The 16537-nt window shown below is 42.3% G+C and overlaps 1 protein-coding gene across 1 annotated transcript; it reads left to right on the top strand.

The window, feature by feature from the left end:
- Positions 1-910: 910 nt before the first annotated feature.
- LOC143483334 (polymeric immunoglobulin receptor-like) lies at positions 911-14454 on the top strand. The gene is made up of 4 exons (XM_076982177.1): positions 911-1220; positions 1337-1642; positions 13418-13723; positions 14438-14454. Exons 1-4 carry the CDS (start codon positions 911-913, stop codon positions 14452-14454), a joined length of 939 nt encoding a protein of 312 aa, XP_076838292.1.
- Positions 14455-16537: the final 2083 nt, after the last annotated feature.

Genomic DNA, 16537 nt, shown 5'->3' with positions numbered 1-16537 from the left:
GCCACCTCCACTATTACAATAATTTTGTAAGTTTTTCAGGTACCACATTGAGAAAGATGGAAAGTGTTTCTGGAAAAAAATAATCAGCATTTAGCGTATATAATAATCAAACCAACTGATTTTATGTTCTGACCAACTATTTCTATGTGTAATGACAATAAACGAAATTGTCTTTCAGCAATTACAGTTATTAACTGTTAATAACACTCAGTATAAGACATGTTGGCATAGAAAAATATGCCAGACTCCTTCAAACTCTGAAGAGAGCTCAGCCATCCAGTAGTGAAGCCACAATTCACACCTTTCTGAAGATCAATATAAGCATGTGTGCTCCCCTTTGCTCTAGATATAAACTATGGGGAAGCGTAGTTGGTCTCTCACTTTATAGAGGCCACAGCTATTTATAGAGGCCACAGCTATATATATATATATATATATATATATATATATATATATATATATATATATATATATATATATATATATATATAGTGTAAAAAAGAGAGGATCTAATGTGTCTGATGCAGGAAGATACCAAGTGTCTGATGCAGGAAGTGTGTTTGTCATTTGTAACCTGCAGGAACTGTTACATGTGCTGTTACTCTCTCATGGATTCTGTAGTTCTTTTTGTGTTTCTCCTCTGTATCTCAGGTAAGATCAGCGCTGGTTCACTCCTATGAACCACCTGTGTGGTCTCAGTTTCATGGGTGTAACTGGTCCTTTATTAGCTGACATATTTCAGAGTGCAGTGTGGCTACAAACATCTCTGAACTGATTTTCACTCTAACATTGGACATACATCCTACCTGCTCAGTACTGAGATACAGACAGTGATCTTTGTAAAGCTGTGTGTCTGTGTGTCTGTGTGTGTGTGTGTGTGTGTGTGTGTGTGTGTGCAGACTCAGAGAACATGAGGACACTGAAGCACGTTTCTGTAAAAAGTGGAGATTCTGTCACTATTCCATGTTTTTATGATGAATCCTATAAATCAAACAACAAATTCTGGTGTCATGGACATTTTTGGTCCTCTTGCACCATAGTAGCTTATGGAAACACACATGGAAGCACATCAGTTATTGATCATCCAACCCACAATATGTTTACTGTGGAACTGAACAGACTGAACACTGATCACTCTGGATGGTACTGGTGTGCTGCTGAAATTGGAGATCAATCTGTACTGGATGATAAGGATTATTTGTATCTGACAGTTAGTGCAGGTAAGAAATCTCTCTGTATTAGATATAGACTTGCTGACTGTTTGTAAGGCTTCTATCAGATGTTTCTTATGGTGGAGGACATGTTTACACTGCTGTATTTATATGTGTTTGTTCAGCTCCTGCGGTGTCTGTGTTGGGGAGCAGAGTGAGTGGAGAGGAGGGGAGCAGCGTCAGTGTCCAGTGTCTCTACAGTGCTGCATATCAGAATAAACAGAAGCAGTGGTGCAGATCTACAGACTGGAGCTGCTACACAGTGGGGAGGACTGACACATCCCAGAATTCAGCAGTGTGGATCAGGGAAGGGATAAGATCCTTCAATGTGGTGATGACTGGACTGAAGAAGAGTGATGCTGGCTGGTACTGGTGCTCTGTTGGAGATGTACAGGTTCCTGTTCACCTCACAGTCACTAATGCACTCACAGGTATGTTTGTGTGCTCCGTTGTGTCTTAATGAATTATGTGTTGTGACCATAATCACACAGTGTTGATGCTACTGTGTTGATATGAGATTTCATGCATCAAGCTGCTTAATCTTTCCTCATACTGACAGAGACACCTGGCAGTGAGAACCAGCATCAGAGAGACCACTCCTGTACACCAACACATACTGATCTTAAAATGGGAAAAATCTTTCAAACTTCACTTTCTCTCAGAGCTTTAAAGACCTCATGAAGCTTCTCACACCTCAGTATCACATGTGGGTTTTACTCTAATTTGCTGTTGGTGTTCTGCAGTGACACCGTTGGAGAATCTTATTAACAAGATAACCAGTATCAGAAAGATGATGACACAGACCACTCCAGGTACCATCAGTATTATTGAGCTGTAATTGATTAAGTTAAATTATTTTTTTTCTGTTACATTCGATAACTTTTGCTACAACAGCCATGTTCACTTTTTCCTTGACTTATTTTAAACACAACTTTCATCACATTTCTCATTTGACAAGGTAGCACAAAGCTTCCTGTGTCATCATCAATTTGCTATTTATATGTCACACTTGATTCTACAGTTGTTCCTAAAACACAGAATGTGAAAATACCATTTACAACGAGCAGTTTGGACACAGGAAAAGGCTACAAGGATGTGATTACAGTGATTCACTGAGACGAATGTAATTTATTAAGGGCAAGTCCATTATCATAGTCATTAGAATGGTCCAGGGTCAATTTGCCAACATGTATAACATACAGACATAGTGAACAAAACATAACAAACAGGCTTACAAAAACACAAACTAAATATCACGGAGGCTGTAAGACAGAGATATGGACAATGACCAGTAAGGAACACAGGATGTATATTCACAAGACTAATGAGGAACTAGACACAGATGTAACTAATAACCAGAGGCAGAGGACTAAACCAGGGGGGTATTCCAAGAAGCGGGTTAAGCGATAAAACCGGGTAAGTTAACTCAGAATTCACGGAAACTCAAGGTTCCAGAAACCGATCTTAGAGAGAACCTGAGTCAGTTACTATAGCAACTTATGCTCTGAAGCTAACCTGCTCGCTGGCAGGTTAACTTGGACCTGAACCCGAGTTACAAACACGTCATCATGACGTGTCCTTTCCTCAAGGATCATTTGGATTTGGAGGATTATTTTTTAATGAACGTTATCGTTTTTCAGCACAATCCATTACTTACATCAATAACATTATTAAGCATCACATTTCAAATATTACACATCGCAGATCAGCCCTCAATTCTCTCCAGATTGTTATACATCGCTTTTCGTTTTTTGCTAGTGGTGTCACGGTGAGGCGGCCCCCTACCGGCCGCCTCTGTCCACAGCGGCTGTTGTTGTCGTTGTTTGGTGATGTCATGTGCGTCCCTCAGGTGGGCGGAGCCCGTGATCCGTCTCACCTGAGGATCGTTTGTTTGCCTATATATGTCTTGTCTTTGTACCAGTTGACCGCTGGTCATTATATCCTTAATTTGGATCTATTGCACGGGTTTTAAGTTTGCACTTTCTATTAAACCATCCTTTTTCCCTGAGACTTGGCGTGATCGCTTCCTTTTGGTTTGCACACCCTGCCCGTCACAGAATGACCAGCCACCCTTCGGGAGCCGCGAGTCTCTTTTTCTTTCTCCTTCGTTCGTGGTCATGTCTCGTGGTAAGTGTTTGTCTGCGTGGTGTTTTGTGAAGAGTTCCGCCGTGCTTTTGTGTTGTTTGTGGCACGGCGAGGACCAGGGCTGTCTGCCCTGGGAAAAAAACTCTTTGTGTTTGTTGTTTGTTTGTTGGAAGAGCTCTGCCGTGCTCGTGTTGTGTTTGTGGCACGGCGAGGACCAGGGCAGTCTCCCTGGTAAGCTCTTCGTCTTGTGTGGTGTTAGTGTGTCCAGGTGAACGGACGTGTGCGTGCGCGTTTGTTATATGTTAAGTGTTTTGTGTGTGTGACGCGGTCGCCGCTCGTCACTGTTGCCTCGCTCCCCGTGTGTCATGTGTTTTATGTGGGGAGCGACTGCGACTCTGAGCGGCGCGTCACTGTCGTTTATGTGTAGTGCACGCAAGTATCGGTCCCGTTCGTTCAGTGTCTGCGCACTAAGTTCTGTTTGTCTAGTCTTTGTGTGCATGTTTTGTCCTAGCGTGTTGTCAATTGTTTGCGTGTAATTCCACGCATGCTCCTCCCCTTGAATGTGTGTTTGGGGGGGGGGCGGCTGTGGTCCCGTGCCATGGGGTGTGGCACGGAGGGCGTCGCTCCCGAGGGAGGCCCTGAATAGGGTAGGGCGCGTTTGTGTTTTTGTGTGTGTTTTCTGTGCAGGTGCTTCTCCTTGGCGGTGTTGTGGTGTTCCTGGACCTTGTGGGGGTCTCCACCTGGCAGGAGTCACCTTGTGTTGTGGGGTGACCGGAGCCCGGTCGTGAAGAGCCCCTCCCTAGAGGGCTGGGGCCCCCGGATGTTTGGGGACCATGGAGCTCCGGTCTGAAAAGCTCCTGCTGGGGATGGAGATCCTCCCTCCTGCCCGGGGTGACCAGGAGGCCCTTGGAGCTGCTCCGGGCCTCGGTCTCTGGCGCTCCTGGGTTGGGTGGAGGAGTCCACCTTGAGATGAGAGGCCCCAGGAGGGGTTGGCTCCCCAGGAGGCTGGGGTGACCCCTAGCAGAAAGCAGGGGTCAGCTCTGGGAGGAGGTAGGTCCAGGAGGTGAAGTAGCCACGCCTCGGGGAGGTAGCCTGCACACACACACATACACGAGGGACAAGGGGAGCTGTAGCTCCTCGTCCTCACACTTGTGGAGCTCACCGGCTGAGGGCCGGTTAGGGCGTGAGGGCCCTGTGACCGACTGGGGCGTGGTTTTGTGTTGTTAACGGCCCGGTCGGTCCAGGGTCCCGCCCGGGGAGGTGAGCTGTTTAATGTTGTGTGTTCTATGTTCCAGCTCCCGGACAGCAGGAGGTGTGTTCCTGCCTTTCTCTGCCTTCCTGCCCCTTCGTGTTTTGTGTGCAGCCGCTGTGTGCCACACACCCAGTGGAGGGGAGTGCGGCTTGGTGGGGGGGTCTGTCACGGTGAGGCGGCCCCCTACCGGCTGCCTCTGTCCACAGCGGCTGTTGTTGTCGTTGTTTGGTGACGTCATGTGCGTCCCTCAGGGGGGCGGAGCCCGTGATCCGTCTCACCTGAGGGTCGTTTGTTTGCCTATATATGTCTTGTCTTTGTACCAGTTGACCGCTGGTCATTATATCCTTAATTTGGATCTATTGCACGGGTTTTAGGTTTGCACACTTTCTATTAAACCATCCTTTTTCCCTGAGACTTGGCGTGATCGCTTCCTTTTGGTTCGCACACCCTGCCCGTCACAAGTGGAAGTTTTCTTTATAGTGTAGGAGATGCGGAATCTGTCTGCAAAGCTACTGTCAGTCTGTCCGAAAAGTATGTCTGGCATTAAAATGACTGGTGCCCAGTTTTGTGGTGCATCCTGGGCATAATCCAGTTATAGACATCAAAGAGGAATTCCACAACATTGTTGGTGTGTCTTTAAAACACACCATTCCATTACAGTCTAGCTGCAGTCAGGAATGTTTGCTCATCTACCGAATACACACCCTTTACGTTGTTTTTTGATGTTGTTTTGGTATCATAAAGCTGTGGATCACTCCTGTGATATCGCAGGTGGAGGAGAAGTGAATGTTCCTTGAGGAACACATGACTGAATCCTGTCTGCTCTCCTTATATTCTTTTTTTCTTTTTCCGGTTCCGGTCGAGAGTTACGCTGTGCGCTTGTTTGCTGCCGCTTCTTGCTGGATCTTCTTCTATTTTGATTTTCTTTTTGTCGGGCTGCTTTACTATAGGACTCCTCTTGATTTTGTCTATTCTGGACATCTGTTCTGAACTGCCATAGCTTTGCTTGCCCTACGGTACCATCTCTAACCTTTGGTTAGCCGGCAATTCACCGGCTAATGTTGCTAGCTGTGAGCCTGCCTGCATGTACCGTCCCTGTGGCTCTGATAAGACGAGTGAATATTTTTCATTCTTGTTGCCATCGGCTACCAGCTTCCATCCGTAGTGTAGGCTGCTGTTTGGGTGTCTGGTTGGTGTTTGGTTCTGCTTTGGCTAACGTAGTGATTGCGACTGGCTCTCTGGTGTTATAATGTCAAGTTGGTGGCTAAGTGGGCTCGTAGTGTGTCTACTTTTAACATCCCTTGGATTATTATTTTTTGACCGTGTGATGAAGGAGTCTACTGGCACTCTGAGCCACTCTCAGTATATACAGTGCTTAATTTGTAAATCAAACGATGCCGGAACGCAAACAGCGACATGAGACAAGGGGTCACTGAGGCCAACAATGTCACCGGATCGCACACAAAATGCAACGCTTAGGCGCACAAATGTCAAAATAACAAGCCAATTCATATATATAAATTACTTTTAAATGATTTGCGTGTGTTTTATAAGTGTTTTTAAGTGCATTTTCAAGTACTTTCGCCTAAATTCCAGCACTTTTCAAATCTGAAACACAAAGCAACATTAAAATTGGTCAGGTAAATGTTCCTTCTCCTGTTTTTGAGGGGTTTCTTTATACTACCACATATCGTTCCGCCGTTTGCGGATGTTCTTGCGAGGTGGGCGGAGTCGTGAGCTACTGTCACTCGCGAAAGTATAACTAGCTTTATAGGGGAGACGCCTAAAGGCATCGCTAAAAAGGAGAGCTCTTGTGTGATTTAGGAAGCCTGAATGTGGATCTTGTGTTTTAAAATGTCTTTTATAGAATTATTTGTTCAATTAATTGGTTCAAGGCAGACAGATTTCTTCATAACTTATAATTAGTAGGCTTGAAAGTTACCGGATCGAGGCAGACAGTTCCCGGAACGCACCCTTCAAAATGAAAGAGTTCCCGGATCCTGTTCCGGCAGGATCCGGCTCAAATTAAGCCCTGCCTATATACTCATACTCCTGTGAGGACTTACGAAGGCTGAGTTCTTTCTGCCGGCTTGATACACACACTTACAATCTCTGCTGCTCTATCGGCATCTGTAGACGACCCCGGTATATACATCGTGGCCGGAAAAGCCAGACTTATCCAGCCTCCTTCTCTCGACCTGTTTCCAAACCTATTTCAAAAACTGTACTTACTTATCGCAATGTTAAGGCTATTGATTCTCTCTCTCTGTCAGCTTCTCTGGAAACATTTAATTTTGCCCATCTTAACTCAATGCAATCCATTGATGACGCTGTATCATTCTATGATTGTTCTCTACGTGCATGTCTTGACACCTTGGCACCGATGAAAACTAGGTCTGTGCCTTCTACCCATAGATCACCTTGATTTACTCCCGCTCTTTGTAATATGAAAACAGCTTTTAAAAAAATCTAGGCTGCAGATTCACTACCTAGCTTACACTGATCATCTGGCCTCATATAAAGAGGCCCTAAATAATGCTCGTGCATCATATGATATTGACGTATTCAGTGCCGCTGGTCAGAATCCCAAGCTTCTGTTTTCAGTGGTAAATAAGCTCCTGCGCCCCCCATTAATATCAAATACTGCCTCAACTGATCTATGCAATGCCTTTCTGAAATTCTACGGTGACAAGGTGTCAACCATCTATCAAGAATTGTCAAATACCCCTTTGGACTGTCATGGGCCTATCGTTTTCTCTCTATCTCTGTCACATTCTTTCTCAAATTTCTCTCTGACTGACTCAACTTCTATTCTCAATATTATAGCTAATTCTAAGACTTCATCCTCTCGGCTAGACCCTATTCCTACTCATCTCCTTCAACGCTGTGCTTCTATCCTTTCTGAACCAATATGCAACTTGGTTAATCTGTCACTCACTTCTGGCTATGTTCCTGTGTCTTTGAAAACAGCAGCTGTTTCACCTATTATCAAGAAGCCTGACTTAGACACAACTATCTTGAGCAATTACAGGCCGATTTCAAATCTCCCATTCATTACAAAAGTTCTAGAAAAGGTCGTTGCTTCCCAGCTGCTTGATTTCTTGAACTGTAATGAATTATTTGAAAAATTTCAATCTGGTTTTCGTAAGCACCACAGCACCGAGACTGCTCTTCTCTGTGTCCTAAATGACCTTCTCCTTTCTGCTGATAAAGGCTGTGTCTCTGTTTTGTTGCTTCTTGACTTTACTGCTGCCTTTGACACAGTGAATCATAATGTTCTCTTGACTAGGCTCACTGAGATTGGTCTCTCTGGAACCGCACTATCTTGGTTCCACTCGTATCTGACTGGCAGGCTTCAGTTTATTTCAATGGGGAACCACACGTCTGATACAGTACCCATTAAGCATGGTGTCCCTCAGGGTTCCGTCCTTGGTCCCCTCCTTTTTATAATTTATATTCTCCCCCTTGGTTATATTTTTCGTAGTTATAAGTTACAATTTCATTGCTACGCTGATGACACACAGATCTACCTCAGCTTCAAACCAACAGCACCTTTTCCTCCACCCCAGTTAAATCGATGTCTTATTGACCTGAACTCCTGGCTTAGGGCGAATTTTCTTTCGTTAAATGCACACAAAACTGAGTTTATAATCACTGGATCCAAGTCCATGGTTAACTCTTTCAAAAATCCTGCTCTCACGGTAAATGATATTCCAATTACTCCATCAGTCACTGTCCGAAACCTAGGTTTTCTCTTTGACCCTTATTTGTCTTTAGAACCACACATCAAGTCCCTGTTTAGGTCGGCATTCTTTCACCTTCGTAATATTTCACGTATTTGTCCTCTATTACCCACTACTGCAGCTGAATCTCTGATACATGCTTTTGTCACCTCCCGCCTAGACTACTGTAATTCACTGCTATATGGACTCCCTGCTAAGTCACTTAGACTACTACAAATAGTGCAGAATTCTGCAGCTCGGATTCTCACTTACACTAAAAAATCTGAGCACATTACTCCTGTTCTTAAGAGACTTCATTGGCTGCCCATTACCTCACGTATATACTACAAAGTTCTACTCCTCACATTCAAGGCACTTCATGGCCTGGCTCCTAAATACTTACTCGATCTCATAAAACCCTATAAGCCTTCTCGTAACCTTAGGTCTTCGGAAGCAGGCCTTTTGGTGCTCCCTAGGTTCAGGCTCAGCTCTATGGGTGGTCGGTCCTTTAGTGTCGCGGCCCCTTTGCTCTGGAACTCTCTCCCCTCCTCTCTTCACTCTACTTCTTCTCTCCCTCAGTTTAAAACTTTATTGAAAACTCATCTTTTTTCCCTTCATTTTTCCCCTGCACCTACTTCGACCTCTGTTTAATTTGCTTTGTATTTGTAAAGCGACCTTGGGATTTGTAAAGGCACTATATAAGTTTAACTTATTATTATTATATTATTATTATATGAGGCATTTATGTAATGACTGAAATTACTCAATATCCCTGATAGAAACAGTGCAGGAACAGATATGGTTCTGCTATGTTCTGAGTTCTGAGGGGGTTAAAGCAAAACATAATATTCATATTCCCATGATTCTTTAGGTTGTAACGCGAGAGACACTGGAATGTCTGACAATACCAAACCCATGTGAGTGCAACAAACCCAAATTATTATTATGTGAGATCTTGCTGAAGAGAATGCATCAGGTTTTTAAGAAGCAAAACTTTGTTTCTCCAGGCTATGCTGACTTCTGTCTAATTAAACATTATGGTCTAAGCTTTGTAATTGTATTGGATATCTGACTCTTTGCAAAACTCTGACTCTTTATTAAAAAACTGTTTTAGCTTCATAGCTGTTGAGGGAACGTGAGTGTCAGATATCCAAGTGCTTCATCTGAGTGTGTGTTCCATCCCAATTCCTCCTGTTGCCTTGTCCCTGGTGTAGGAGCCAAAACATTAATAATAAGTTTTATATGTAAATATATGTATTGCTGCTTAACGTGTTAATAAGTGTACTGTCCCTTTAAGGAAAACGGGAATGTGTCGGGACATGTTTAGACATTAGTAGAGTGAGCTGCATAGGATGCTCGTAGCAACACAGTTTTCTTACCATGTTTGCGTTAGGGTATAATGTTACTGTACATTTTTCTATCATAGTTTTGAAAGTTTTGCCTTTGTTTTTCATCATCCTGTAATAAACAGTTATTTTTGTTCACTTTTACATGGAGTCCTGTGGAAGTAACTTTTCTAATGACGCAGACAGGAGCAAAGAAGTTGCTTCGGCCGCTACTCAATGTTACAGCTCACACACCTGGCTTTAAAATGTATAAAAATGTAGAAAAACAAACTTGAACAAAGATAATCGAACTTAGATAGGGCTGAATTTATTTTTTGACTCAAGATGAGATTCACAGGAAGTGATGTGTTGTGGATGTCTCAGCAGTTTGGCCCATTGTGATTCATTGATGGTTTTTTTATGTTTCAGAGATGTGGAGTTCTGCATTTTACGCAACTGAACCACTGATGTACGGTTGTGGCCTAAGATTGGCGATAATCTTGTGGCCATAAGATTGTGTTCTATTCTGTTGGCTTCTTAAATTGTGATGAAATCTTTTGTACAAAGTTTGTACCAAGAAATGAATCTTCAACCGCTTTCAGCTGTTCATTCCAGGTCTAACTGCATTTAGATAATTCCGCTATATCCCCTTGTATTAAGTTGTACATTATTGTATTGCATTGTATTAAAGTTCCTGTTTTCACTCCTGTAGCCCATTTCTGGGTCTAGACACCCTGGACAGACCATGAAACATTCTCAAACCAATAGAGAATGATCTTCTCAAATTTCTGGGTTATGGGACAGTAATGTTTTCAGTTTTTACATCCAGTAGGATAATGCATGTTTCCAGAGTCTTATTTTCTTGTGTTTTGCTCACCACTGTGTTTGTTATTGGTGGAGAATGAAAAATCTCACCGCAGTCACATCCCCCTCCGTCACCATCACATGTCATGTGGTGGAGTCCTGAATGCAGCATTCTCAGTATGAAGAACCAGAGGTGGACACTCCAGGTTCAGAAAGTAAAACTCCTTCCCAGGATTTTACTCTAGCTTGCTGGAATTTCTAATTAGTGCAAGCCAGGTACAATTAGTGGAATCAACACAATCCAAGAAGCAAAATCTTGGTGAGGACTTTTACATTTTGAACCTGGAATGTCCACCTCAGTGGAGATCAGACATAACAACCACTGTAATTACTGAAAATGTTCTCACTGATGCCAGAATGGGTTTCAAAGGCCCTTTCATAACTTTTAAATCAGATTACTTATTTTAAATCTGACAACAGTGGAAAAAAACCTGGTATCAGATCAACCACTCAGCAATAGTCAAATATACAGGTGTTCCTTTCTCATACTGTGAGTGGCACCTGACAGACCACGAGCCTCTTAGAGACTACTTCATGTACAACAAACACTGATAATCATGTATAAAGTACAATAAAAACACATTTGTGTTCATTTTTTCAGGTTCATAACTATGACTACAGGAGCACAGACAGAATTCTGTATTTGGTGTTACTGTCAACAGTTTAATATAGTGAGTCCCCGCTTAACAACGGGGTTAGAGACGGAAAAGTCCGTCGTGAAGCAATTTTTGTCGTTAAGCGTGACCCTATATTTAGATACGCTTTGATCGTAAATACAGTATAGAAAAAAACTAACAATGTTCTCGTGCGTGCATACAGCATGAGAAAGAGCGATCGCGTTGCCGAGATGGGCTGCGGTGGAGGCTGTGCTGCCTCAGCTTATCATACACAACACTCCACAACACCCCACTGTGCTGCCACTGCTCCTCGATCGTAACTCTGGTCCATCGTTAACCAGACCCGTCGTTAAGTGGGGACTCACTGTAAACAATATTTGATTTGCTCACAATGAGAAAACATTTCATGACATTTAGAACCTCATGAAGTTTTAGACATTTTGTTTGCACACCACAGTATCACATGTGTGTTTTTCTTTGTTCTACTGTGTTCTGCAGTGACACCGTCTGAGAATCTAGAAACCACAACCCACAGTGACCGGACAGCAGACAAGTAATGTGTGTGTGCATGTGTGTGTAAGAGGCAAAACATATTCCTCACACAGCCATAGCGACTATAAAAGGTGTTGCTATGTGTTGCTCTATCACCTCTGGGTGCAACAGTTTTCTCAGTAAAAAAAACTCCAAAATATCACACCGATTTGTTGTACTGCACAATGATTGTGAAAATTTTGCATGCCAAATTTTAATTCCAAATTCAACTTATTTTGAGCAGCATATCATAAACGTGCTTTAGCATTTGCAGTACATGTGAACAGAAAGAAAAGTGAGGCATTGCTACCTCCAGTTGCAAGTGTGGTGGGTTGTCAGGTACTTTTCAGGTAGTTCTTTATTGTCTTTAATCACTTTGCTTTTAGTGTCTTCATTAATGAATAAGCAGAAGAGAGAGATGTAAAAATGTGAGACAAGCAAGCACGACACAGACCAAGTGTCTCTCCCCCCATCCAGGAAGTGTGTGTCATTTGGCCCTGCAGGAAGTCTTTCATGTGCTGTTACTCTCTCATGGATTCTGTCGTTCTCTTTGTGTTTCTCCTCTGTATCTCAGGTAAAATCAGCACTGGTTCACTTCCTATAAACCACCTGTGTGGTCTTCAGTTTCATGGCTGTAACTGGTCCTTTATTAGCTGACCTATTTCAGAGTGCAGTGCGGCTCCAGACATCTCTGAACTGATCTTCACTTTAACATTGGCCATAAATCCTACATGTTTATATACCGAGATACAGACAGTGACCTTTGTAAAGCAAAGTGTGTGTGTGTGTGTGTGTGTGTGTGTGTGTGTGTGTGTGTGTGTGTGTGTGTGTGTCTGTAGAAGAGTGCATGAGGACGCTGAAGCACGTTGCTGTAAAAAGTGGAGATTCTGTCACTATTCCATGTTTTTATGATGAATCCTATAAATCAAACAACAAATTCTGGTGTCAGGGACACTTTTTGGTCCTCTTGCAGAATAGTAGCCAATACAAACACACATGGAAACTCAGTCACTCAGTGAGCTCAGTCAATGCGCTTAGTTAAAACACTTGTACTTACTGCACTATTACGGCATAATACTCATGCCACTACCTTGCACATCAATCTCGTGTAATTTAGACATCTATTACTTTCATACTGTTATATTTTATATTTTTTATTCTATTTAACCTATCTATATCATATATTCATTACTTCTGATACTTTTATATTGTTCTTGCTCTCTTTGTAACTGTGCTGCTGCAATAACTGACTTTCCCTCTGGGATTAATAAAGTTCAATCTAATCTAATCTAATCTAAATCCTACCTGTGTAGTACTGAGATACAGACAGTGATCTGTTTGTTTGTGTGTGTGTGTGTGTATGTGTACATCTGCAGTAGAGTGTATGAGGACGCTGAAGCACGTTGCTGTAAAAAGTGGAGATTCTGTCACTATTCCATGTTTTCATGATGAATCCTATAAATCAAACAACAAATTCTGGTGTCATGGATACTTTTGGTCCTCTTGCACCATAGTAGCTTATGCAAACACACATGGACGCACATCAGTTATTGATCATCCAACCCACAATATGTTTACTGTGGAACTGAACAGACTGAACACCGATCACTCTGGATTCTACTGGTGTGCTGCTGAAATGGGTGATGAATATGAACCAGATGATAGAGATTATTTGTATCTGACAGTTAGTGAAGGTAAGAAATATCTCTGTATTAGATATAGACTTGCTGACTGTTTGTAAGGCTTCTATCAGATGTTTCTTATGATGGAGGACATGTTTACACTGCTGTATTTATATGTGTTTGTTCAGCTCCTGCGGTGTCTGTGTTGGGGAGCAGAGTGAGTGGAGAGGAGGGGAGCAGCGTCAGTGTCCAGTGTCTCTACAGTGCTGCATATCAGAATAAACAGAAGCAGTGGTGCAGATCTACAGACTGGAGCTGCTACACAGTGGGGAGGACTTACACATCCCAGAATTCAACAGTGTGGATCAGGGAAGGGATAAGATCCTTCAATGTGGTGATGACTGGACTGAAGAAGAGTGATGCTGGCTGGTACTGGTGCTCTGTTGGAGATGTACAGGTTCCTGTTCACCTCACAGTCACTGATGCACTCACAGGTACGTTTGCATGTACATTTGTGTTTTAATGAAGTAATTAAATGGTGAAATTATATGTTGGTGAAGCTTTAAGCCATGAAAGCACTGACTAGATACAGAATAACTAATCCTGTGTCTGTGGTGTAATACTAGACTTGGTCCAAGTATACAAGAGTAGAACTGAATGAGTTTCACCTTTTCAAAAACATATCCCTCATGCTGGTTTCATGACTATAAAATACGTACATATAACGAATATAACCACACTGAATTTGTGTCTTTGAAATACGTACTGTAAGGATTTGGTGGATTTCTCACGGTTGTTTACGGGATTAACAAATATTATGACACGAAACAAATGGAGAACCACTGTCCGTAGTTTATTATTATACTGAAGGTCACTATAAAATGGACGGTTAGGCGGGGTCTGTAGTAGCAACTATTAAGTAAGGAAGAGCAGTCACCATTTACGCAGTATGAACAGAAGAGAGAAAAGTCCCGCGCGCGCGTAGGGCAACCACAATTTACGTCATCAAGGGGCGATCATTACAGTACGCATAACTAACATAACCACACTGGGTTAGTGACTATAAAACACATACATATAACACACATAACCACACTGTGTTAGTGACTATAAAATACATATGTATAACAAACATAACCACACTGGGTTAGTGACTATAAAACACGTACGTATAATTAATATAACCACACTGGGTCTGCACACTGCAGGTATGGGACCATCATGACTGTTTGGCTCCCAGTGGTGGTGGGACTGGGGCTGCTGGTTATTCTGGTCATTCTAACCTGCACTCTGAAACACAGAAAAACGCACAGTAAGCAGGCGGCTCCATCTCCTGTTATACTGGCACTCTTGAAAAGAATAAAGTACACCAGTTAATCACAGTTACCACAGTTGTTAATTACAGAAACCTGATCAATTTTATCAAAGGCTTATATTGCGGTAACCATTAAATGCTTGTATTGCTATTAGTGAAGTAACGTATCTCGGATTATCCGTGATCCGTACGGATCACACCCCACGGATCGGTACACAGGTTGTCGCGCTTAACCTTCTCTTACCTTAGCGCAGCGTGTTCGTTGATTGCAAAAGAAAACGTTACCAGTCTTGTCTTTATCCTTTTATTAAAAAATACACATAGGCCTATTAATTAATTAAATACAGAGATCTCTGGAGAGCTCACATTACCTAATCATGTCACCCCATGTGCAGCTCTGAAGCTGTCTGCTCTCTTCACCATTATATATGCTTTCCTTCCTAAACATAGGAACTGCACATTCCATTGTTCAACCTACAGCTGTCTCTATTCTGGAAGCGAGGTCTTACTACCTGGCCTTACCACATAAGGCCACAGTGAGCCTTCTCTTACACATCCCATTTTTAGCCTACTGCAAACGCATGGAGTATTGGAAGGCACACAAGCGCTTATACCGACATTCTTACTAATAAACAACTTGATCAATAATATAATGTAAGCAAAACATATAGTGATTAATATTAGAGATTTGATTAATACTTTGACTTGTCAAAATATATAAATTATGATAAGCTGTTGATTCTATACTGTAATGTAAACAAACTATGAAGGGATTAAGATGAAAATCACAACAATTCCCCCTTTTTGATCTCTAAATAGATCAAACTTTAAGTTAATCCAAAACTACCTTTTCATCTTCTGACTCCAACTATGACATCATACCCAAACATCTTTGTGGTTCCTGCTTCTCAATCTTACTGCTGATTAAGCTTCCCACTAAGCTTCTTCTACATTGGACAACAACATTCACCTGTAATCATAAGTCAAAAGTATTCCCACAGAAGTTAACACAGACATAATAAGACAGTCAATTCAATTATCTGCTGTCGTGTCCATTTAGTATAATCTGATCCATGAATGCCTTATATCTTAATTCCTGACGTATTGTCCAGTGATGGTCCCAGTGTTGGGGCAGGTCTAAACCATACTATGTTTATCCTAATTAGGCCTAAGGGGTCTTAACCCAATTGGCCCACTCCTATTACTAGATATACAGTACACGACCTACACTAGAGATGTGCCAGTACTCCAGATGAAAACATCCCAATTCTATTGATAGAATAACTAGGTTCTTGGTACGATGTGCGTCTCTCTGAAAAATAATGCTTACCTTTGAACTTTATTATTGCTAAATGGCCGTCCCAGCAGTATGATTATCAACTCCTAAAGCTTTATGTGAAACTCTCCAAGGGATCTCAGTTATGCAGCTACTATTACAACAATATTGGCCTTGACCCACCATGGATCCATATGCACAGGGGGCAGTCCCCTGTAAGGTCCTTTAACATGTTGTTAAATACTAACAATCACATTGCTACTACTTTCAATAATAATACAAAAACATATAGACAAATAAACAATGTTACACAAGGCCTGTAAAACAACATTAGACAATATTACTGAACATCCAAATACATCACAAAACTTTTACTGCAGCATCATCTATTCTTCTGCCCTGTTGGAGGCAAGATTATCTTCTTATCCCGCGTAGGAGGTCAGGGTGGACTACCTGATTGTTGAACCTCCGCTCTCAGGTGTTATTTTGACCTGTCGTTTGAGAGCTCCGTATCTCGGCGCGCTGGTTCTGATGCTCAGCACCGGCTGAGGTGGTACCACGTTTCTCCTTTGCCCTTCAATCGGACAGAGTGTGATGTTCTCTTTAGTGACCTTGAATGAACTGGTCCACCTGGGCTCTGACCACTTTCTTTTGATGACCTTAAGCAGGACCCATTTGGTTACCGGCAGGTCCGTTGGTTCTAACTCCTCTCCTGGT

The sequence above is a fragment of the Brachyhypopomus gauderio genome, chromosome 19, assembly GCF_052324685.1.
Source record: "Brachyhypopomus gauderio isolate BG-103 chromosome 19, BGAUD_0.2, whole genome shotgun sequence".
Classification (NCBI taxonomy): domain Eukaryota; kingdom Metazoa; phylum Chordata; class Actinopteri; order Gymnotiformes; family Hypopomidae; genus Brachyhypopomus; species Brachyhypopomus gauderio.
Note: the sequence above shows the minus strand (reverse complement) of the source record. Positions and strands in the feature narration are given on the sequence as shown.

Excerpts from the sequence above, each read along its gene's own strand:
- LOC143483334 (XM_076982177.1), top strand. The coding sequence starts at position 911 with ATGAGGACACTGAAGCACGTTTCTGTAAAAAGTGGAGATTCTGTCACT. Across the intron at positions 1,221-1,336 it reads GTATCTGACAGTTAGTGCAG|CTCCTGCGGTGTCTGTGTTG; the intron begins GTAAGAAATCTC and ends GTGTTTGTTCAG. Across the intron at positions 1,643-13,417 it reads AGTCACTAATGCACTCACAG|CTCCTGCGGTGTCTGTGTTG; the intron begins GTATGTTTGTGT and ends GTGTTTGTTCAG.